This window comes from Mya arenaria, chromosome 4 (assembly GCF_026914265.1).
Source record: "Mya arenaria isolate MELC-2E11 chromosome 4, ASM2691426v1".
In the NCBI taxonomy this organism is placed as follows: domain Eukaryota; kingdom Metazoa; phylum Mollusca; class Bivalvia; order Myida; family Myidae; genus Mya; species Mya arenaria.
The window spans coordinates 75,590,427-75,615,739 of record NC_069125.1 but is presented as its reverse complement, the minus strand read 5'-3'; the positions used below and the strand labels follow the sequence as shown (position 1 = coordinate 75,615,739).

The following is a 25,313-nucleotide window of genomic DNA, read 5'->3' as shown; positions in this document are numbered from 1 at the left end:
ACGCTTTCCTGTATACGTGTAGTTATATTTCTCTGTGTACTGTATTTCTCTTTACTCTTCTCTTAAGACTATATTAGTTTCATGATTCAACGCTTGAAGTGGATTCTTTGAGGTACTGGAGACAAAACATGGACTATTTCAGAAAATTTGATTTCATCCTTAAACCCAATGTTAAGCCTGTAAGGGGCCATGTATTGTTGTTTCGAGTTCAGCAAATAAATGAGTGCCTTATATAAAAGTTCATAATAATCAAGACATGGAGTAAGTTTCGCCTTTATTTTAATTCAAGAACAATAAATTAGATACAAAGACAAATATATTTCAATAAACGTTCATATGAATTAACAATTAACAGGAACAGTAACAAAAATGTAGCGAACACAACTAAATTGTTTTCTTTCTACATAAACAGCCTCATCACAAGCACGCTGGCACGTACGCACACACACACACACACACATACATGCAGCAATAGTACAGACACTCTACACATATCTGAACACACATCTTACAAAAAAGAATGTACAATTTGAACAGAGCTACCAAATTTTTGTTTGTTTTCAAGATATTGATTCCAATATGTCAGCAGTCAGCCGTTATGGATTTTAATCAGGTGAAGCGGCAAATATAAACAGTGGTTGGACCAGTCAGTGGTTAGTTATATTTTATGTAGACCACTATTTTTTTAAAGAGATTGCTTGTATGACTTTTACACAAAAAAAAACCGGTTATGCGACTGTGTCCCATGAAACCATTTATTTTTGTAAAAACATAGGAACAACCACTAACCATTACGTGGTATTTAAAAAGTGATACCAATAAACAGAAGAAAACACTTGAACACTATTTGAAACAGTTTGTTTTTAGAATAAACCACGATAAAGAGTATGTAACATTTATCAAACTGCCATTGTACATAATTATAACTGTCAGGGAATTACGTTCTAACCATTCATTCTAATCCATGTACCAGGATATCAATGTGTTTATATCGATATGTATATTATGCTCTACAAACAATACATCACTATGCAATTCTTTTCTTAATCGCAGAATGCTGTCAGTTGTTTGCGTCAGTACCGAAGTGTGATGCTGTTACAACAGCTGCCATTTAGAGGCTATGGCCGTAATGAGTGCAACAAATACAATGACCTTCTAATCCTAAGCTATTTTAATAAACATCAACAGGTTTGGTCAGGGTATGATGTTAAATGGATGACTACATAGAAATCACGGTGACACAAACATCAATTGACCAAAGAGTTAAAACAAGAATGATTGTTGCAAGTAACCATATATCCCATGTTTGTTATTCCACTCTCGTGGACAAAGTATTTGCAAAAATAAAATAGCTTGTATATATGTTGGAGACTTGATACGTTCAAGGTTTCCTCCGCGTTTAGTTACATCATTGTTTGTACCGAGAAGTGTGACAACAATTCAAATGAAAGCAAAATCGAACTTTTCCAATCAATAATACCTGTTGTTCAAAGAGAAACAGATTCATATTAAATATCAACATTGAATTTGAAAAAAAAATATGCTCAAGAACGCTGCGATACCAACACATGAGCGCTGCGATACCAACACAAGGCTGTTTGCTTCACATACAACATGTCCTGTTGATAAAGGCTAGAAGTAAATACATGAAAGTTACTATTCTTATACGGACACGCACGCACACGAACACACGAACACGCACGCGCGCGCACACACACACACACACACACACGCACACGCACATACAGACACACACACACACACAGAAATAACAACGATGCTAAAGGTGCATGAAACGCGCACCTGTTCTTTCAAAATGAGAACAATTGTTTAACATATTGCGAAAATAATCTCCGATGGAGCACACCGAGAACAATGGGAAGTGAAGTGGATATTGCGAACTTGAGACTACGTGTGGGCTAAAAGGTAATTGGTAACGTTTAACAGGGGTGGAATGTATGACAATCTGAAATCTGAATGCGGGGTCAGTGAGCAGGGTCCTGCTTGAGCAGAAAGTCGCCCATAATGTATGGAGAGGCGCGGGGATGGTCGCGCCAGCTGTCCTTGCCTATACACACCTCGGGCCCCCGCCACCACCTCTCCAGGTTACTGTACACGTGACTTCCACGTGATTCCTCGTGCAGCATCCCGCAAATACGGCACCAGAAGAACGTGTTTATAAACGAGCCCGTGCCTTTCCACCGGAAGTACTCGTTGTACAGGTCATCGTTCTGGTCGAGTTTGTGGAGATACTTAGCCAATTCTTCCGGAGACTCGAACTCGTCCACATGGATGAAGGAGTGGAGCGGGGCTGCCCGCTCATAGTCCTCAGGGGCTCCACCCATCACTATTGGTATAACATCGTGCCTGAAAACGTAAATGTATAATCATCTGTATGACACTTTTGATTTCCCGCAAAGACACATATAATATACGATGATATGTTTAGAGTTATAACATGATATCATGCGTGTAGTACAAATTAAAGGGATTTATAATTTTATATTAAGGGAGCTAGAGGTTGTCATGGTAAGCAGGCATGGAGCTTGTCTAATGTTCGAGCTCGCTGTATGCGGGTACTACAGTAAATGTCTTAAGGTGACATTCCAGATCCATTTATATGATTACTTTGGATTGTCACGATATAATCATATTGTATTAAGTTGTTTTGTTGAATTTTATCAATACAATTCTTATGCTCACATGAATTCATGTGAAGCCATTAATTCAAGTGTTAAAACGTGTTGAATCAGGATATAAGGTTTAACGACGATACATGTGAATATCAAGTACGACTTAAAAATAGATTAATCGAGGAAGATATATATTTAACTGTATATGCATGATTATATGAACAAAAACACATAATACTGGCGGATTTTGTGTCACTGTGAACGTTATCAGATATGCCTCTGTTCAGACTATCGTATTCTTTTTGTGTGTGGATAATGAACCGACCTTGCCGATTTTGTTTCCATTGAATGCATTGTTTGCACGATCTGCTATTAATTCACGGGGCTCCAACTCAGTCACATGGGCAAAAGATTAGTGACGAGTGGTGTCACATATTGCAAACACAATTTGAATGCATTAAATATGTGAATACTGATTTATGATAATGACTTAACATGCATTTCAATAAACCCTCTAAATGCTCCACAGTGTTTTGAATAAAACGCCTTTAAAGGTCGTCCCGTTCTTTACAGAATATATGCCTTTAAATTAACTTTAAGTTGCTGAATAATAAGAGATATATACCATCTGTGCAAATAACCATGTATATCATATCTATGTAAGTACGGGTAACATACGTGAAATTTAAATTTAAAAAAGATCAGGCAAACAATTAACGTATATTAAAGCGTTCTCCTTCTGCTCCAATGTAATGGTAGTATTTAAGATGTCTATGTTTATATACAAAATAACTAGTATTTCAGGATGTGATTCCATATTTTCTTTAAATAAAGTTCAAGGCAAAACGGCATGATTGTGTTTGCCTCCTACCCTCGCTGGAAAAACTATGCTCAGTAACAATATACCTTTACCTTTTCATACATGTATTTTTACAACAATAATACATCAACAATAATACATGGACAATTGAAAATATGAACCTATGCACATATATAAACTATGTAAAACGATTCTCATCCTAAGCAGCTTCTTGGAAATGGAACACAACTAGCAGAAAATGAATTTATTTGAAGGTTATTTAACATATTAATTTCGTAATACAGGTGACTTGATGTCGTCCTTGAACCGTCGTTCCTTGAAAAAAACACACTATTACTTCGGCTCTTCGTTCAATTAAATGCCGCCATCCTCCTCCATACCACCATCCGATGTGCTTGTTGTTTCAAAACTGATCAATAGACCGTGCATGTCCATTTGCCTTACAGCTGCACTCTCACAGATTTACCGCTTTTGCAACACTTTTTAATTTTTGACTTGGAATTAGCAAATGTTTGGGTAAATATCTGCAAACCAGTGACAAACGGCTGCTAACAAAACATCGGAACGGATATTTTCATATTTCCATTCCAAATTTAATGTTTTATGGCTTAAACCGTTTCTAACGGTTTGAGAAAAATGCATAAAACATCAATTTTGGGACGAAAATATGAAAAGCTGCGATCTGATCTTTATAAGTAAATTAAAAAAAATGAATAAAATACCTGTCAAAAAGTTCTATCAGTGAGAGTGCAGCTTTAATTCGGTAGTCAATATTATCTTGGCTGATGGCACGATTGTCGTTTAGGGCGTTTTGGAAAGGCATGCTTCAATATATACTGGCTGGGCTCGAACTTATGACCTTATGGTTAATCAGGATTTCATTCAACTTCAGCTGCACCAATTAACGTACAAATATTTTTAACTACTTATGTTGTTGTTGTTGTTGTTGTTTATGCTTAAATTCCGCGAACTGCCTGGACAACCTTGGTGTAATGATGAATACGACCATAAAATGCATGGTCTTATAAAACCGGAATAACACAGACTGTGAAGGAGAAAACTTAAGTTGTTTCAGTTTTAAATATTAGGTCACAACAAATTGATCATTTGTTCGTTGGACTTTCCGCACGTAAAAATCGCAAAACGAAAAAAAAATGCGCCCGCACATATTTGGGCTGCGAAGATTTTGTTGCTGTTTACTTCTGAATTTCCCTTATTATCTGATTATTTTCACCTAGAATTAAAACCTGCAAAGTCGACTTCGCATTTTTCGTATTTTCATGCTATATTTTCTTTGCAAGCAAACTTGCAAATTTTACAAATTTCAGTGAAAATCAGTGTCATATTTAATGCATTATAATCTTCAGTAAGCAGCAGCCGTATCACAGTGTCGAAGGAAATAATTATTTATGTGTGTTTTAAGTACTTCATTGTTGTGTACACAAAAATTAGTGCCAACTCAGTCAAACGGACATAACTAAATAAGATTTTGAGTGCAAAACGTATATTCAATTACAACTAACAACCATTTGAACATGTTTTCGTGAGTTATTTTTTTAAATGCATTTCTCAGTAATCGTATACTCACAAGCGTTTTAAACAGATAAAATTAGGACTTGTAAATGTTTTAGGAACCGTATGTCTTTACATGATAACATGAGTAACATAATTAAACCTTTTAAAGGTAAAATGACTTCTTTTTTTTCAATTTCTGTTCTTGTCGCACTTATTTATTTTTATTAATTAGTACAAAAGTGTCCTGTTCCTTTATAGTACACACGGGCATCGGCAATGGAGGCCGACATGTTATTCTTTGTCAAGGTACGGACCTATAAACCATAAGTTCGTGTCTTGAAACGATAATATCTTTATTCCACCATCTGCACTTAATATAATGACCGGGGCCATATTTACAGATCTGTTTGATACTGCTTCAATTATATTGTCCCACAATTCAATCCATAGTGTCGTTTTTTTAGAAATGTTCTCTGTGTTATTAACATTTTTCATCTTCTGTTATGCCAACGTCACTACAAATTTATCACGTGCTTCAAGTGGTTCAGATTTAGACCTAACACAGTATTTAGAAAAGCTCAATTGATAAATGATGAATTACTCTTAATAGTTTAAAAATACCGTTTTTGATAGTAAGTTAGATTAGTACTGCATGAATACAATAGTTGTTCTTTCTGGTCTTAGAATAATTGCATGTTACTGTTAGGATTGCTGTCTTAACAATGTATCCACGTTTAAATAGCTGTCACAATGAAAGTTACTGGTGAAACAAGTCGGATCTTATTGCCGTTTGTTTAATATTAAGACAGATGTTCATGTAATACAAAAGCATTTCTTTTATACTGAGAACCTTTTTTGCAATTAAAAAAGCATGATCAGTTTGGTAAGAAATAAACATTTTTTTCGCTTTCTCTCGCCTCTGATTTTCCTTAAATTATAAAAGAAGTATTTTTATTTTTTACGTACGCTCACTTATTCGCTCCTACTTTTTTCTGTCAAAATCCGTAGATATGTGATCATTTTTGTGTGGCCTTATTTTAATTCCAAACTCTTGTACAGAAATAATTTACTTATTCAATTATTCTGTTGTTGAATTGGTACTTCCTTAGTTGATCTAAATATAACATTATAACATTCCGAAAACGAACGGAATGCATTCATAATAATTCGTCCTGTTTGAATGGAATTCGATTTTATCTAGAGGGGTACTCAAGAGGATAATGATTATATATCTTCCTTAATGAAATGTTTTATTGATGTCCCCCCCCCCTACATAAGTAAGGATGTGTAATAGCTGACGTATATTACAGTTAACATACATAAAACACGGATATGAAAGGGAAAACTCAAATAACTGAAAAATCCTGACAGTTCTGCTTGTGAACTCATTGGAACTATATTGCATAACAATTCTATAAAGAATGTACTTAAGGGGAGGGAAATCAGATATACAATTCATAATTAATTAAATGCCGATTTCTTCCTTTTACACTGGTATTGCAGTGAAATTTACTTAATGGACGAAATATACCCCGTAGCATTGATGGTTATATGGAAGAATATCCTATACTGTTTCACTATCCAATGATAATTATATACCTTAAGATTTTGAAAACATAAATTGGTTTTGATACTCAAACTTATTCGTAAGCTGTGTCATTTTCCTCTGCGTTGCGCAAGTTTTAAAATTCTCCACCCTTGCATATGCAAGTGTTATGTTTTACGAACATTTTAATGATACTTATTTCCATATAGTATTGCAACGGATAATTGATCTAAATATATGTAACACTCTCTTTGTTTTAACTTCTTCGGAATAGAAACAGGTTAATCTACACTAGAATTGCGTTCACATTCTCTTGGAATTGAAATTTGTAGGCATAATAAAACAAGAATATAGAAGAAACCGAATAAAATATGTTCCTATTCTGTCCGTATTACTCTGCTGGACGTTTACAACCTTACATTTCCAGCTCATGGACTACACAGAATCAATTCGAATTGATAATGTCATTAAAATTAAAACACCTTAAGTTGTTTGTCTAAAACATATACAATGCTAAGTATGTTAAGATGTTCTGTCACCACTGATGCAGTTGTTTATAATCAAATAATTGTATTGTTGAAATCTTTGTCTTTTGTGTACATCTCGCTGTTTTGTGGTGGTGGTGGTGTTGGTGGTGGTGGTGGCGATGATAATGATTGTGATAATGATGGTGATGATGATGATGATGATAATGAGGAGGAGGAGGAGGAGGGTGGTGGTAAGGAGGAGGAGGGTGGTGGTATGGAGGAGGATGGCGGCGGTTGCAGTGATGGTGGTTGCTGCGAATCGTATATAATGAGTGCCATGATATCATTCATATGAATCATTTCGAATATTCAATAAAAAAGAATCATCGCTCATGACGTTTAGCATATCAGTCCTTTGATTCCAAGTTATGGATACAAAGTGAATTGAAATACGATGTTTAACTTGAAGAAAATCAAGCTGGTTATATGGCAAAATACACAACGACTCATTGTATGTATCAGTTTTCGTTCATATATTACTATTATGAAATATATCACATGCGAGCGTAGCGAGCGCCGTGATATGTTCCATAACATTAAACATATGAACGATAACACATTTACAGTTTAACCTATTTGGTCACGTACGCAATTACGTTTGATCATATAGACCACATACAGGAAAAATAACTGACTAGTTTTTCTCCATTTTAAGATGTCTGTGCATTTTTCAGAAATAGTTTTAAAACTTCAAACACAATTCAGCGCGTTCATTGGCGAACAAAGAAGCGCAAACTGTAAACACTAACAGAAATGTCATGGGGTAGATTGTTTTTACTTCTATTACGTCGATTTTTTTTCTGCGTTTGACAATAATCAATATTTCTAATTCAATATGGTTTATCAGCCAAGTTAATGCGTATGATATGCATTTTGTATAGCGATATTAAATCCCCTTTTTCTTGTGAAAACAATATACTGTTACCATTCTTCGAAGAAAGAAAGTACCTTTCCACCTATTATGTCACAAGGCCAAATGCATTTCAACTTTTAACTTGCACGATGTTAAACTGACGACATTGTGTTATAAGCTTTATTCGTGAGATATATTTCTCCCATTTTATAAAATTAAAGTACTTATTTAAAAGGTCCACAAACCGCTAGTTATTTATTGATATGGTATTTGGACAGTGCACTATGGTTGTGATCCGTAAATCCAACGTAAAGTTCTTTCATCTTGTAACACTAACTATTTTTCTCTTTTCCATTGGTAAGAGACCAATTCCATGCATATATCCGACTTTATAAAACACACAATCCTTTGTCCGCAGCTCCAGACAAAGTTATACCTCTTCGTATATGTATTAGTTTAAGCCCTCATTGACACTGTTCTTCAATCTGATATGTCCTCATGTTGTTATGTATGTATGGCCTGAGTGAGAGAAAGATGCTTGTATTGTACCATATCAACACCGGAAAGTGTCAATCGATATAAGCTCGTCATGCAAACCTAAATAATAAGCTAACCATTAAAAAACTTTTCATCGAAATTCAGATTCGGAAGACAAGCACCGGAATTGCATTATAAAATGCATTTTTAAATCAAATGACAAAACTTTTAAGTAAAATAGTGTTCGCTGTAAAGGAAAACGATAAACAAAACCTTATTCGAAGTTTATAATACCTAACCTATAACTCATTGATAATTCGCATTTTCTTACATCTATCATGCTACAATTTATCAAAGACTTACAGGGCATTTAAATTCCAATACTAATATAATTTTAAATTCCGAAATTTAAATTTAGTATTGGGGCTCGGAAACGTTAGACACTAGGTACTGTCATGCACCGGAGACATAAACCTTGTAACATATGACAGAGTTTGAGCCCCGTGAACTTGTGAAAAACAAAATTTAGTCCATAAATTTATGAAATTGTATGGTAATGAAACTAGTTTAGAATAGCAGTATGTAATAATCAATAAAAATGTTCAGCTTAAGTGATGTATAAATCTGCAAGTGAAAATATTTGTTTTAAAGACACACCCAAGTTAAATTGACAGTAAAATGCGAAAAGAAAAACAGGAGGTTTTATTCAACAACTATGGGGTATTTTCTTAAAAAAATACACATCAACCTTTCCTGTTTCGACACAATATGTGTGTATTTAAATTTAAGTGATAAAAACCATTAAAATAATCATGTATGCAAAAAGTGAGATGTTATCGCCCCAAAATCTTACTCTCAGCACGTATACTTCAGACTTTAAAAGTTTGTCAAAAGGTAGGACACAGACGGGTTCTTTGCTTTTTTACTGTGAATGATAAAGAAAGTTGAGACAAGTTTTACAGTGCTTTGCCTAGGTCTGTCTGTGTGAAACTTTTAACAGGTTAGATTAAGTAATGTGCTTGTTTTCGCAAGAGTGGTTTTTTTTCTTTACTGGCAGGTAGGTTTTGAAAACGAAATCCGAAATATGTGCATAGAATGAAGCTGGTACGCGACACCTGGGATGTCAAATATATTAGATATGATTCAACATTTAAATTTAGCATATTATATTCATAATAGATACACTTTATCTATACGAGTTATTTGTCAGTACGGTCGATATTATTATGCATTGGTGACATATGCTGTCTATAACCGATAGCTTTGGACATGTGTACATATTTTGAAAATAAAGTAATACTTACTGTAGCCCTGTCACGAAAAACTTCTCAGTTATGTAATCCCTGCAATTAGAATTCTCAAATGAGAGATAAAATTTATAGTCAGTGTTGAGCATATCAAAGCATTTCGAGTCTCTTCTCGGGCACTTATGAGATCCACAGGAGCCATATATGTCTACAGATATGTACTTCCCTAACTCTTTTGCATATTCCAACCGTCTGTTTCTAGCACCACAATTTGAGACAAACCATGCGACCTGCTTAGTCTTTCCTGCTGCATAGCTTTTATTTTGTGGCAATGTTCGAACGTTTTCGTTGAAAAGTTCAAATTTCTCATAAGGCGCTACGATATCCGAGTCGTGGCGGTAGGTGGCGGTCCAGTTGAAGAGGCCACCAAAGCCGCCGAGCCCTGGGGTGTGGTAGGGCGACTCAAGCATAAACAGGATCCACACCTGATGTTGTGGCCGATCCACCCAGGGATTGGCGGGCGTGTGCGAAAACAGCACAGCATCAGCGTCCCTCCCCGCCTCCCGACTGTCCGTGATCTCGCACGTGTTTACTGTGCACTTCTGATCCAGGAAGGTTTGACTGCCTCGCTTCACCTCCCAACCCCCCAAACCACCAAACAGAAGGATTTTCTTTAATGGAAGCTCTTGCTTTTCTAATTCTCTCTTGTGTAGCCATTCTGGTTTATATTTGAGCTGGTTTGTTATTCTGTCATTATTGTAGAATTCATTGCTAGGCCAAACTACGTGTTTATTTGATACTTCATTGACAATAATATCTGAAATCAGTGTCACTGGATTTTGTTTTTGACGTATGGACTCCAAACTGACGTTCTTAATCACGTAAGCGCTCGACTGGGTTGTCACACTGTTCCGGTTATGAATGATATGGTGGCCCATGGGGTCGAAGTCCCGTCCCCAGGGGCGGGAAGTGCTCTCCATCTCGGCTACCCAAACGCTCCTAATGTAGAAGTTTAACGTCAACACTACGAAGCACAACACTGACAGCGTCCGTAATACGGCCGTCTTTAGATATAGGCGCATAGCTAAAGTCAATTAAGCACATTAAAATATTTGTTATTTACATTTCACATAATCCAAAACATATCGTCCATTATTCATAAGCTAAAATGGAATAAATGGCCGCTATTGAGGAAGATATAGTTCGGATCTCCGTTAAACACTGTAAACAATCCGCGACTCATTTAGTTATACATTGACATAACTATTCGCGTTATTTGCTGCAAGTATTGAATTCCGCTTATTTTTTTCATATTTCTGTTGACAGAGGTTATTCAAACAAATTATAAGCTTGTCGAAGCTCAAACAAGTGGAGAACAGACTGATTGCGTGTCTGTATATCGCGGCCGGTCTTTGTTCCTACAGGCCACGGTCGGGCAGATCCAGTGTCGTCTCTTCATGCAAAGTAGGAACTGAAAATATGAAGAAAAAAGTCTACGAGTTCAATAAAGTTAACAAAAGTTCATAAAACCAAGAGAGAAACGTAATTTACATAATGAGACAGTGTTGGTATAATCACTATGATTTGATCAAGGGCTACAGGCAAACTCATTGGTCAAATTAAACTCGTTGGAACTCGTTTAGTTCTACGGTTTTTGACCGATAACAATGGTAAGTGGGCGGAAAAAAACAACAACATAAAAACAATTTCATTTATAGTTTTCAAACAGAAACGGGCGAGAATAAGGATTCTTTTTACTATGTAACTTTTCCGCTCTGAGAGAAATTTCAAGCATAAGAATATATGAGATAAATAAATTTAAACAAAGCATAAGAAATGTTGTTAAAATTTTGATTGATATGATGCAACATAAAAAAAATGTTTCGGCATCTTCGCATATGGAGTTTCATCATCATCATCATCATCATCATCATCATCATCATCATCATCATCATCATCATCATCATCATCATCATTACCACAGCAGCAGCAGCAACAACAACATTTTCAGCAGCAGTAGCTTTGGTTAGAGCACCTGCCTTATTTTACTACTTATAACATTAAACCATTCGTTGTTCATATATTTGGTATATGACATACAATACACAAGAACCCCGAACCATCAGATCAGCGCATGTATATAGCGCTGTCATATCTTTTCCACTACATTTATTGTTGTTGTTTTTATCACACTTAAATGTGATTTTCAATCTTTAAAAAGAAAAAAAAAACCTATTGTTATGAAGAATAAGAACCTAAAGTCTTCATAAGTATTAGTTCGTAACCAAACACAATGTTTTAAAGTCATTTGAACTCCGTGCTTCATTTGTTTGCGTTAAACTTCCTGTAATAAGTCACGAATCCTCATTTGTGTTAAATTTAAACTTTATTTATATCGAGATGTTTGATTAGTACTCATTAAATATTTGCCATTTGCCTATTCAAACAGCATCCTCAGAAATCAATTAATATTTAATATTTAGATTTCTTCCTTAATAATATATGTTTTAAAGCTGCACTCTCACAGATATACAATTTTTACAACTTTTTTATTTTTTGTCTTGGAAAGAGCAATTTTTTCATGATTAATTGCAAACCAATGATATAAGATTGCTGACAAAAAATCAGATCGTAGATTTTCATATTTCCGTTTAAAAATTAATGTTTTATGGCTAAAACCGTTAATAACGGTTTAAGTAAAATGCGTAAAGTATCAATTTTTTTACTTAAATATAATCTGATTTTTTGTCAGCAGTCTAATATATCTTGTTTCCATGGATTTTCGCAAAAACTGGCTCCCTCCAAGACAAAAAATAAAAACTTGTCAAAACGTTCAATCTGTGAGAGTGCAGCTTTAAACTTTTAAGCCATTCCCATTTTTTGAAATTTGGCGTTAGAGGGGGCGCAATGATGCAGGTGTTATATTTTATTAATTATTAATATATATAATATATTGCTACATAAATTCATTTCCTAATCATCCAAGGTCAGTTCATTACAATAACTGATCATCCATAATCCCGGCAGCTTAAAGACTCATAGATTTTATGCTGGAAATTTATTTTTTAAATGTGGTTGAAATTGAGTTACTTTACTTATTTTTAAGAACAAACACAAAACAACAAGTTAACTAACATAATTTTCAAACATAGAATAACGTTTTTCGGTGAAATAGAGAATAATTTGAAACAGTTTTCAATGATTATTAACATTAACAATGGTGCTCTTTTTAGAACTTTTGATGATTTTTTTTTTTCACCATTGAAAAAAGAATTTTGTTTACATTTCACTTATTCGATGTGTGACACTATAATACGCGAACAAGTCTCTTTAAAGTTCATGTAAACTGCTTGCGTGAGAAGACATGGTTTGCGGGTAAAGTGTTAAAGACAATAACATTTCTGTAAACGACAATTGGACCGGAGTATTATCCAATATCCTGTGTAGCTCTGTATAGGCGTGGGTTAAGAACACCTGTATCTTCCTTATTACTAAACAAATCATGGAAACACGGAAGCATCTTTTTCCTTGTTTACAGTTGGGCTATATATATGCTATTGTTTTAGATCGGCCGATGGTTTGCGTACTATTTTTCATCAAGGCGTTTTTGTGTGATACGAAAGATTGGAGATTTGAATGTTTTCATTGCAACAACAGCAGAACGTTAGCGTAGTCATGAGGAACTCGTTTTAGCAGCAACAATTTAGCGTTTTATGACATAGGATAAACTACTGTATAGAAGGCCGATTTGAGCCCATCATAAAAACATCCACTCTATTGTTGAATTAAGTACTCAAACAGTGACTTCAATATAGCATTCAAATTCCACATGTAACTTAATCACAAAACAATCTGCGTTATAAGTAGTTGTTTCCTTATTTTAATAAGATACCAGGAAATACGATTTTATTATTTTCTTTTAACTTGCTAGTAAATTATCATGACATCTTTATCAGTGTAAAAGATAAAGTATCAAACCTTGACCACGACCATCAGAATATTCAATGATACGTCCCTGTCCTGCGACAATAGCAGAAGCCATAAATGATTCCAATTGATATCCTATTATGCCCTCTTCGAATAAAGGGTCGGGTGACTGAGAGCGCTTGGGCCTCAGGTCATCTTGGCAGGGAGATTGGCAATAATCAGCAGTTAACCCCTATTGACTTTGATGTCATTAGGTCAAAGGTATCGGCCCAGGTGACCTTGAGCACAAAATGATTGGACCTTTGTCCTCAAAATTAGTAAGGAGGTTGGTCATGACCACCAGATGGTGCCTTTTTGAGATCAGTAGGTCAAAGGGCACGGTCGCGATGAGCTGCAGATAACAACTTTTAAAACAAAATAAACAAAATAAAAAATGTTTTCAGATGAAATATTTTCTATTTAGTTTTGTTGTAGGCCATGGAGCAAATCTAGTGTTATAAGTGTATTCCATATCACGCCAAGTTTTCGTTATCTTAATTAACTACCAATATGATCAGAATTTAATTATATCGCGTCAGAGAATTATAATTTATAGCACACGTCTTTTACAAAAAGTTCCAATGGATACTGGAGCTGCAAAAAAGCGAACAAAAGAGCGAACTATAAGGGCTATTGATCGAAATTGATTATCATCGATGACCAAAGAGACTGAAAGACAACTATAACCAAAGGGCTTAATGCGTTAAAAGGCTTTGTGAGTATAGCCACGTAATTGTAAAACAAACTAACAATAATTTTTAGTTACTTGAAACTCGGGGGGAAAAGCAAATGCATCCAACAAAATACATTGAGCACGTTAATAAAGTTTACGTCTTACAATGACAGGATCCTCGCGCATAATTCCTCTGGATCGAATCAACCATATATTGTATTGTCTTGCCCGTATATATTGATGTACATGTATCTTAAAATTGCCCTCAACCTATGTCACTCTTTCATAAAATGAATAGATTTATATCAGAGGCTTGCAAATATTCGACATGCTCAAGATCCATGACTGAAATTACTAAAACAAACTGAGAAATCAACACACACTTTCCGTTCCATTCGGCATTACATGACTATCTCACAAAACATATATTCAAGATTCATCTTATTTGTTAAAGCTGCACTCTCACAGATTGAATGTGGCGACAACTTTTTTCTTTTTTTTTCTTGGAACGATCCAATTTTTGCGAAAATGCATGGAATCAGTTATATAAGATTGCTGACAAAAATTAGATCGCAGATTTTTATATTCAGTTCCAAAAATTGATGTTTTATGCATTTTTCTTAAACCGTAATTAACGGTTTAAGCCATAAAACATTAATTTTCGAACGGAAATATGAAAATCTGCGATCTGATCTTTTGTCAGCCATCTTCTATTTATATTGCTTTGCAGATATTTACAAAAAAATGCTATATCCAAGACAAAAAAAAAAAAAAATCTTTGAGAGTGCAGCTTTAAGAACTTGAACACAGAGTGTTTCTCATTACATAGTAGATATAATACATTCAATTAAACATATAAATATACAACGATAACCTGATAGGTTTAAAATCTTAGACATGAAAAAAGAACTAATAATCAATAGTTTTAGCTTTATATGAGATACTTTTACATCACACTAACATTTCAGCAACATCTGATGGCCGAAAGCCTGTCAACGCTTTAAGCGCTTAGTATGCAACTTTAAACATATATAATTAGGGGTTAAATTATTTTTGCGGAATTTTAAGCGAGGGATATGTTCGATGCGGAACAAAATAGCGGATTGTTTGAGTGTTTTGGTATGTTTAAAGGGTGTTTTGACCTGTTAAGAAAGTTTATATCACTTTCATCGCAGTATAAATACGCCCCACGGAGGCCAGACGTGTAAGCTTCTCTCGATCTTTTAAACTATAAAAATTGTTATCGAATGTATAAGCTAAACGTTTGTTGTTGATTTTTACTGTGATTTGAGTTAAAATATACCTTGGACCTATTTAAGCGAAGTTTTATTGAGATATTGCATTTTATTCTGTACGACGGCCTGTGCACTTTAAATGGGTAAGTACCTAAATCGGAACACTTTCGGCACTTTTTGGAAATATTGTTAGTTAGACTTGCATTACAACTACAAAATTTCTATCAGAATACTAGGAATCAAGACCAATTGGTTGATATAAATGGTATTTTTCAAGATACTTAATCTGCATGCAAATATTTTTTTTAACCGCACTGTCAAGGACTGCATTTTTTTCCTCGGAGTACCTAAATATGGAACAATTTTAATTTGTTATTCATTTATATGTATCCTTTTTAAATCATTGCTACATGTTTTGTTTTAGTAAATTAAAATTTATTTTATTTCCAGCTTGTTTTTTTTTCGTCATTTTTGTCAGTAAAATTTGACGATTTAATTTAAAAAAAGTGCAGACTATACCGAATATGCTGTGATTGTGGTAAGCATGCGAAGTCATTCCCCCGCGTGCCATGTATTGACATTTGAACATAAAAAACTTTGAATGTGTAACGGTCCGCTGTATGCGGCGGATGTGCGTTCATAGTCTCTACTTTTATGCACTTGCTAGAAAGCTCAGCTGTTCTGTGAGGCATAGTAAGTTGGAACTTCAACAATATTTAAAGCTCTGCTTTCCTGATGGTTGAAGTGTAACGGTCCCCTGTAGGCGGCAGAGGTCTACAGCGGCGGAGGTGCGTTCATAATAATATTCCGTATAAAACAGAAGTACGTTCATACCGGATGTAAACTTGGTTGGTAATATGCAAATTAGCAAAGCCCCGGCTATGTGAGAATAGAGAAGTTAGTGTATATAAAGACCAGTGGACCCCTTCGGGGTCGAGCATGCTTTTCCCTGAAGGGATCTGTTGGTGTTTGTTTCATTACGCCAGAAAGCTCGGCTCTCTGGTGTTTGTTTTATTGGCTCGCACGTTACAAATGATAGAAACATTTGAAATTCCGTAGTAACGTGTTCTTTGGATCTTGTATCTAACGCAAGCGTCTTTATTGATTAAAATTGTAAATAAACGGAATCGGAAAAACCCTTTATAACGGGTGTAGGTACATATTTAGGTACTTTTCCGATTTAGGTACTCAACCAGTATGGCCATTACTTTTAATGTCTAAACACCTTTACCAGTAGTGTACTTTAGTATATATTTGATCATTACAGTATTACAGTAAATCTATGGAAAACAAAATTTGACAAATGGCATATTCTATGTCAGGTTAAAATCTGAGAATACTAGCTATTTGCTAAATTAACTTGTTGAGCAGCTGTACTAGAGACCAGCATCCAGCAACTGTGAGTGAGCTTTCATATATTAAATATCCAGTTTTGAACGATTGTTGAAAGTCAACAATGTCACTACTACAGTACTGACTGATATCATTTTGACAGAATTTCAGAAATAACGTGTTAACACTTGTACACACGTATTTTAACTGAACCAAAACAAAAATCTACTAACTTTCTGTGCATATTTATTTCCAATGGCAAAATTGATAAAAAGGGATACAACTTAACACAGACCTTTTCTATCTCATACGCAGTGATCACCCTTTTATGTGATCGGCAGTGCTTGCCAGAGAATCTCCAGGGTAGACCTTCTAAAAAATCACCTTCGCAGCGGTTTAAGCCAACCTACGCCCACTCATCCTAAAGGAATTTGAGGTACGGTTGTTAATCTTTTGGAAATAGTTAGAACTTTTTTTATGAAAGATATGATAAATATCATGAAATGATTCAGTAAACTGAGCTCTCCGTCGAATAAAACTTTGTTTTATTCTGATACGAAGACTAAAATATGTCCACAAAGTGATTTTCATAAACGCTTCCCATGATGGTTGTTCGTGTTTTTCCCTTCAAGTATTTAAATGAGGCAATATCAGCTACAGCATTTCAACGGCAGTGGTATTTTTGGCCACAAATATGTTGGACAATTGAATATTGTCACCAAATGGTGTTGCTTTTGGCCATGAGCTCCACGAATTGCGTGATTGTCTTGTAATTCGTACATTTATCCTTCCTCTTCTGTGTGTGTTTTGATAAGAACGGGCATAACAAAACGTAGCATTTATTTATCAAAATACGGAAATACCTGGACGAAAATGGGGGGGGGGGTGTTTCACTTTGTGGAAAGGCTAAGTTATGTGTGTATGTGCGGAATAATGGTAGATGCAGCCAAGAGGCATCGAAAAGAAAACACCAGTGCGGGTTGTTCCTTCAATGACCGATTCCCTTGAGAGGAAGTTAGATCTGCTAGAACATGTTAAATGGTTCATTAAACCTGGGACCAATAACATAATCCTACTCCCAGATTAAACAGGAGAACCTTATGCAATAAAACATATTACAAAATGTATTATCATGTCATGAAAACAAAACAAATCGATTCATCCTCCAGTCTTTATGGATAAAACACAAATGCACGAGGTTACCTCACACAAACACCTTGGTCTCTGTCAATCGACGGCACCTGGCACGATCATACTTGTATTATTATAGAAAATATTTCATGCCCTAAGATCACTGAATTTCACAATCGACAGAAAGTCACTTGAAAAAATGTGTAATTCAATTATTAGACCAACCTTGCAATATTGTGACGTTGTTTGGGAAATCTAACCCAACGAGAGGAACATCTACTAGAAAAAGTCCAACTCAAAGCACTAAAAATTATTGCTGAAACTACAAAACTTGTCTCTCTGGAAAAACCTAATAAAGAATCTGGGTTTGAATCACTTAACTCACGACGAGAACAACATAGACTTACTAGTATATTGTTTTACAAGATGGTAACCTCATTGACACCTATATATCTTTCATCTCTTGTCCCCGACCAAGAACGTAATGTTACTTCCTATAACCTCCGTAACTCTTCTTCTACAAGGAACTACTCTAACAACACACACCTATTTGCAACCTCTTTTAATCCTTCAACAAGTGCTCGTTGGAACGAGCTTCGTGACCATGTCAGAGAATCCTATTCATTTCCACATTCAAACGCCGACTTTCTGCTCTTTATAACAGACCAGATGTTCCGTCGTTTCACTACGAAGGCACTCGTAAGGACACAATTAATCATTCACGCATAAGGACTCACTGGAGCACCCTTAGAAAGCATTTGTTTTCAATATATAAGAATATTGTTCCAGACCCGTTTTACCAATGTAGCCAATTCGAATCAACATAGCATTATTTCTTTCACTACAAACTCTACCACCAGCCGAGACAAATCCTTTTTCAAAGTATTCAACCAACTGAACGTATCAGTGTCCAGACACTTTCTAAATGGAAACTTTAATCGAAAATTCAAACAGAGTCATATTCAACCATTTTCACAAATTTATCTCCATAACGAAAATATTTTCTTAGATACGGAAGGCCTACTCTGAATTCGGACATGACCAGTCTAAACTTTAACTTGATTCCTCCTTCCTCTTCTTCCAATCCACTCATCTATTGTCATTTCGTTATAACTACTGACGTATTGTTATTCGTTATAACCACTGACGTATTGTAATTTCGTTATAACCACTGACGTATTGTCCTAACGCTATAACCACTGACGTATTGTCCTTTCGTTATAACCACTGCCGTATTGTTATTCGTTGTAACCACTGCTGTATTGTTATTCGTTATAACCACTCACGTATTGTCCTGTCTTTATAGCCACTGACGTGTTGTTCTTTCGTTATAACCACTAGCGTGTTGTTCTTTCGTTATAACCACTGACGTGTTGTCCTTTCGTTATAATCACTGACGTGTTGTCCTTTCGTTATAATCACTGACGTGTTGTTCTTTCGTTATAACCACTGGCGTGTTGTTCTTTCGTTATAACCACTGGCGTGTTGTTCTTTCGTTATAACCACTGGCGTGTTGTTCTTTCGTTATAACCACTGATGTAGTGTTCTTTCGTTATAACCACTAACGTATTGTCCTTTTGTTATAACCACTGACGTGTTGTCCTTTTGTTATAACCACTGACGTGTTGTTTTTTCGTTTTAACCACTGGCGTATTGTTCTTTCGTTTTAACCACTGGCGTATTGTTCTTTCGTTTTAACCACTCACGTATTGTCCTTTTGTTATAACCACTGACGTGTTGTCCTTTCGTTATAATCACTGACGTATTGTTCTTTCGTTTTAACCACTGGCGTATTGTTCTTTCGTTATAACCACTGACGTATTGTTCTTTTGTTATAACCACTCACGTATTGTCCTTTTGTTATAACCACTGACGTGTTGTCCTTTCGTTATAATCACTGACGTATTGTTCTTTCGTTTTAACCACTGGCGTATTGTTCTTTCGTTATAACCACTGACGTATTGTTCTTTCGTTATAATCACTGACGTATTGTTCTTTCGTTATAACCACTGACGTATTGTTCTTTCGTTATAACTACTAACGTATTGTCCTTTCGTTATAACCACTGACGTATTGTTCTTTCGTTATAATCACTGACGTATTGTTCTTTCGTTATAACCACTGACGTATTGTTCTTTCGTTATAACTACTAACGTATTGTCCTTTCGTTATAATCACTGACGTATTGTTCTTTCGTTATAATCACTGACGTATTGTTCTTTCGTTATAACTACTGACGTATTGTTCTTTCGTTAAAACCACTAGCGTGTTGTTCTTTCGTTTTAACCACTGGCGTATTGTTCTTTCGTTATAACCACTGACGTATTGTTCTTTCGTTATAATCACTGACGTATTGTTCTTTCGTTATAACCACTGATGTAGTGTTCTTTCGTTATAACTACTAACGTATTGTCCTTTCGTTATAATCACTGGCGTATTGTCCTTTTGTTATAACCACTGACGTGTTGTCCTTTCATTATAATCACTGACGTATTGTTCTTTCGTTATAACCACTGACGTGTTGTCCTTTCGTTAAAACCACTGACGTATCGTCCTTTCGTTATAACCACTGACGTATTGTTCATTCGTTATAACCACTGACGTATTGTCCTTTTGTTATAACCACTGACGTGTTGTCCTTTCGTTATAATCACTGACGTGTTGTTCTTTCGTTATAACCACTGGCGTGTTGTTCTTTCGTTATAACCACTGGCGTGTTGTTCTTTCGTTAAAACCACTGACGTATTGTCCTTTTGTTATAACCACTGGCGTGTTGTCATTTCGTTATAATCACTGACGTGTTGTCCTTTCGTTATAATCACTGACGTATTGTCATTTCGTTATAATCACTGACGTGTTGTCCTTTCGTTATAATCACTGACGTGTTGTCCTTTCGTTATAATCACTGGCGTATTGTTCTTTCGTTATAACCACTAACGTATTGTCCTTTTGTTATAACCACTGACGTGTTGTCATTTCGTTATAATCACTGGCGTATTGTTCTTTCGTTTTAACCACTGGCGTATTGTTCTTTCGTTATAATCACTGACGTGTTGTTCTTTCGTTATAACCACTGGCGTGTTGTTCTTTCGTTATAACCACTAACGTATTGTCCTTTTGTTATAACCACTGACGTGTTGTCATTTCGTTATAATCACTGGCGTATTGTTCTTTCGTTTTAACCACTGGCGTATTGTTCTTTCGTTATAATCACTGATGTAGTGTTCTTTCGTTATAACTACTAACGTATTATCCTTTTGTTATAACCACTGACGTGTTGTTCTTTCGTTATAATCACTGACGTATTGTTCTTTCGTTATAACCACTGGCGTATTGTCCTTTCGTTATAATCACTGACGTATTGTTCTTTCGTTATAATCACTGACGTATTTTCTTTTCGTTTTAACCACTTACGTAGTGTGATTTCGTTATAATCACTGACGTATTGTCCTTTCGTTATAACCACTGACGTATTTTCATTTCGTTATAACCACTGAAGTATTGTCCTTTCGTTATAATCACTGACGTATTTTCCTTTCGTTATAACCACTGACGTATTGTCCTTTCGTTTTAACCACTTACGTAGTGTGATTTCGTTATAACCACTGACGTATTGTCCTTTCGTTATAATCACTGACGTATTTTCCTTTCGTTATAACCACTGACGTATTGTTCTTTCGTTATAACCACTGGCGTATTGTCCTTTCGTTATAATCACTGACGTATTGTCCTTTCGTTATAATCACTGACGTATTGTCCTTTCGTTATAACCACTGACGTATTGTCCTTTCGTTATAATCACTGACGTATTTTCCTTTCGTTATAATCACTGACGTATTGTTCTTTCGTTATAATCACTGACGTATTGTCCTTTCGTTTTAACTACTTACGTAGTGTGATTTCGTTATAATCACTGACGTATTTTCCTTTCGTTATAACCACTGACGTATTGTTCTTTCGTTATAATCACTGACGTATTGTCCTTTCGTTATAATCACTGACGTATTGTCCTTTCGTTATAATCACTGACGTATTGTCCTTTCGTTATAATCACTGACGTATTTTCCTTTCGTTATAATCACTGACGTATTTTCCTTTCGTTATAATCACTGACGTATTTTCCTTTTGTTATAATCACTGACGTATTGTCCTTTCGTTATAATCACTGACGTGTTTTCCTTTTGTTATAACCACTGACGTAGTGTGCTTTCATTTTATATAACCACTTACGTAGTGACGCAATTATTACAACTATCGGGCTATTCCCATGTATATAATGTCGGTTAATTATTGTGTACATTGTTGTTTTTATTAATTGTCAAATTAGGAGAGACGAATAATAATTATTAGCTCTAAGCTCTCCTCCATCCTTAATTAGCATGTCTGTTATTTATGTCTTTGTTAAATGTACTTATATATAATATATATTGTTAAATCCAAAATATAGTATCGACACAAAATACTGAACATACTTACATCAAATATCATTGACCATCATTAGAATCGAAAGCAGCATTTAGCATAACCCTCAGCATGCCATGCAGTATGACACTTCAAAGCTTGCCACGAAACAAATAACGTAACAAATCGTGTTCTCTTCTATAACTTATATGCATGAAAACTAGTCGACGCTATGAGTGTCATGTTGATTTTGTTATAATAATATTTTGTTTTTTAACACATAAATACATTGAAATAAGCTCATATTGTTCAAATCTGTCCTTGTTATTGCAAATATTCTGATAAAACATAGAATTTCCCAATGTTAAGTTGTGCAACTTATCCACAAAACAAATACTCATATATAATTTATTGACATTCGTTTGCTGATAACAAGATAATGGAGACAAAAAGAACAGGGTACACTGGTACATGGCCGGTGAACATAATTTATCTCATAACGATAAACAAAAATAAAACGTCATTTATAGCTTCCTGCATGAGCACAGTCTCACTTATATACTCAACCTCTAACAAGACTTCCAGACACACAGATGTATCGTAAGCTTTGCCTTCTGTTTGCGTATTATTTATTTGCTATATTCTCCCATTGCTTTATATGGCTTGAACAAACGTGGGAGACAAAACTACCATCGCAACATAACACATATCTGAGCTCTGTCTTTTGAATTCACCGTTGTATTTATACTGCAACTTCATGTGTGATTTAACAGGTAACTGCCAATGGACACTGGCAGATTTAGAACGAATTACTACTTTAATCAGTGTACTAGCCATAAGGGTCTACCTCGAAAGAGTTTCCAATGATTGCTTGAAAATCACTGTAAAATGTCCATGATGTCGCGCTGTCGGAGTGTGCGTCGTTCTTCAAACGAAGTGGTTTGCATCACTATATACAAACTTCGCTCTGTGTGTGCGTGCGTGCGTGCGTGCGTGTGTGTATGTTTGTGTGTGCGTGTGTGCGCGTGCGTTTGTTTGTGTGTGTGTGTGCGTGTGTGCGTGCGTGCGAGCGCGCGCGCGTGTGTGTATGTGTGTGTGCGTGTGTGCGTGCGGGTAGGTTTATTTTATCTGACCGCTAACATTGGCTTCATTATGTCTTGACCAATGACAGTGTTTAAGAGGAATTTAGAAGCCTACCAAAGGAATTAACTCTCATTTTTGGGTGAGGTTTCCAGCTAAAGACAATTTAGCGCCAAAGAAGAGGTTTGGTTGCAACGATGAATACAGCTAAAACGTTAGACGAGCGCATACCCCTGAGTGTGTGTGGTGTGCATGTGGGGAAAGAAATCGGAATCAGCCTCGGTTAAATGGTCGACCGGGCTCTGTGGGAATCACCTCTGTTATAGTTACACAATGTAACGAATCACGAATTCTGTAATTGAATTTAACATGCATTATTGTTTTATATGGTTACATAATGCAGCTGTATATCAACCTTATATCAGTTATCTTTTTTTTAAACTGAAATTTCCATTGTTTTCATAGTTCATGTCAATGTTTATTTTTTGGTGATGGCATTTGCATGGAAAATGCCTTATACAAATATCTTTCTCCTATTACAGTCTGACAATCATAAACAAATTTGAAAAAAATCATTTTCAATTGTACATTGGTCAACATTTTGAAAAAAAAAATCCTACATTATAGGAAATGCTAATGGACAAATTCAATTTTATGCAAACATAAAATTATTTATGGCCGTTGTTCAATTTATTTCTGTACGGCCGTGGCAAAGGATTTAGGCAATATCTCGGGAATTAGCCATACGGGCACTTTATCCCAGGAGCCAATCAATCTGGGCGGCGTTTCCTTTTGGCGGTTATGGTCCACCCAGATATGTTTTTCGGACAACTTTTCTAAATTACCTTTTAAATAACTTAGCAATATTTATGGCATTTTAATAAATGCCCGTTTTTCATTCAAACGGTGTTTGTTTTCCTTCAATCCATACTTGTTCGACTTCCCTGTACATAACGTAACTTTGACTTTGGACAATTACATAAAAGACAAAGAAATGTATTGACTACGGTTTTACACAAAAGATGGTATTTAACTTCAGGTCGAATATGCAAATAGTTTAATGTATTCGTTTGTCCTTAGTTTTGTTGAATTTCTCAGTATAGTTCCGGCACTTGCTATAAATGAAGCCGTACGACGTGTATCAATAGTTTTACATGTTTCGATGGAGCTTATTGACAGAACCTATGCGATTCATTCCGTGTTTCAACTTAACCATATGAACAGTGCTCCATAATGCAGTACAGATTTATCATTGGTATGATATACTCCTGAACTGTTTTAATCTCTCTGTGTCTTATGAAGTGGTTACTTTCGTTGAGGTTGTAAATGTTCTTATATCTATTTTTTACACGATGATATTCATACATACACTGAGTGCACTTTCTAAATCGTACATTCAGTGTTATGTATCTCATATGAAATATCTCCATATTATTTGGTGTTCGCAGATATGTGTGGGCTGCTGACAATCGAGGATTTACCCCATTTACTGTAGCTCCATATTATTTGGCGTTCGCACATATGTGTGGGCTAATGACAATCGAGGATTTACCCCATTTACTGTAGCTCCATATTATTTGTTGTTCGCACATATGAGTGGGCTGCTGACAATCGAGGATTTACCCCATTTACTGTAGCTCCATATTATTTGGTGTTCGCACATATGTGTGGGCTGCTGACAATCGAGGATTTACCCCATTTACTGTAGCTCCATATTATTTGGTGTTCGCACATATATGTGGGCTAATGACAATCAAGGATTTACCCCATTTACTGTAGCTCCATATTATTTGTTGTTCGCACATATGAGTGGGCTGCTGACAATCGAGGATTTACCCCATTTACTGTAGCTCCATATTATTTGTTGTTCGCACATA

The 25,313-nt window shown here is 35.5% G+C and overlaps 1 protein-coding gene across 2 annotated transcripts; it reads right to left on the bottom strand.

Annotated features, from left to right (window-relative positions):
- Window positions 1–261: 261 nt before the first annotated feature.
- LOC128231180 (glycoprotein 3-alpha-L-fucosyltransferase A-like) lies at window positions 262–22,553 on the bottom strand. Of its 2 annotated transcripts, none has more exons than XM_052943667.1 (3): window positions 22,432–22,553; window positions 9,676–11,089; window positions 262–2,367 (listed from the first exon to the last, which is right to left on the bottom strand). In XM_052943667.1, exons 2-3 carry the CDS (start codon window positions 10,698–10,700, stop codon window positions 1,986–1,988), a joined length of 1,407 nt encoding a protein of 468 aa, XP_052799627.1. In that variant the 5' UTR covers window positions 10,701–11,089; window positions 22,432–22,553; the 3' UTR covers window positions 262–1,985. The 2 variants fall into 2 exon arrangements, with proteins under 2 accessions (XP_052799627.1, XP_052799626.1); XM_052943666.1 differs by lacking the exon at window positions 22,432–22,553 and adding an exon at window positions 14,423–14,625.
- Window positions 22,554–25,313: the final 2,760 nt, after the last annotated feature.

Excerpts from the sequence above, each read along its gene's own strand:
- LOC128231180 (XM_052943667.1), bottom strand. The coding sequence starts at position 10,700 with ATGCGCCTATATCTAAAGACGGCCGTATTACGGACGCTGTCAGTGTTG. Across the intron at positions 2,368-9,675 it reads TTTTTCGTGACAGGGCTACA|GCACGATGTTATACCAATAG; the intron begins GTAAGTATTACT and ends TTACGTTTTCAG.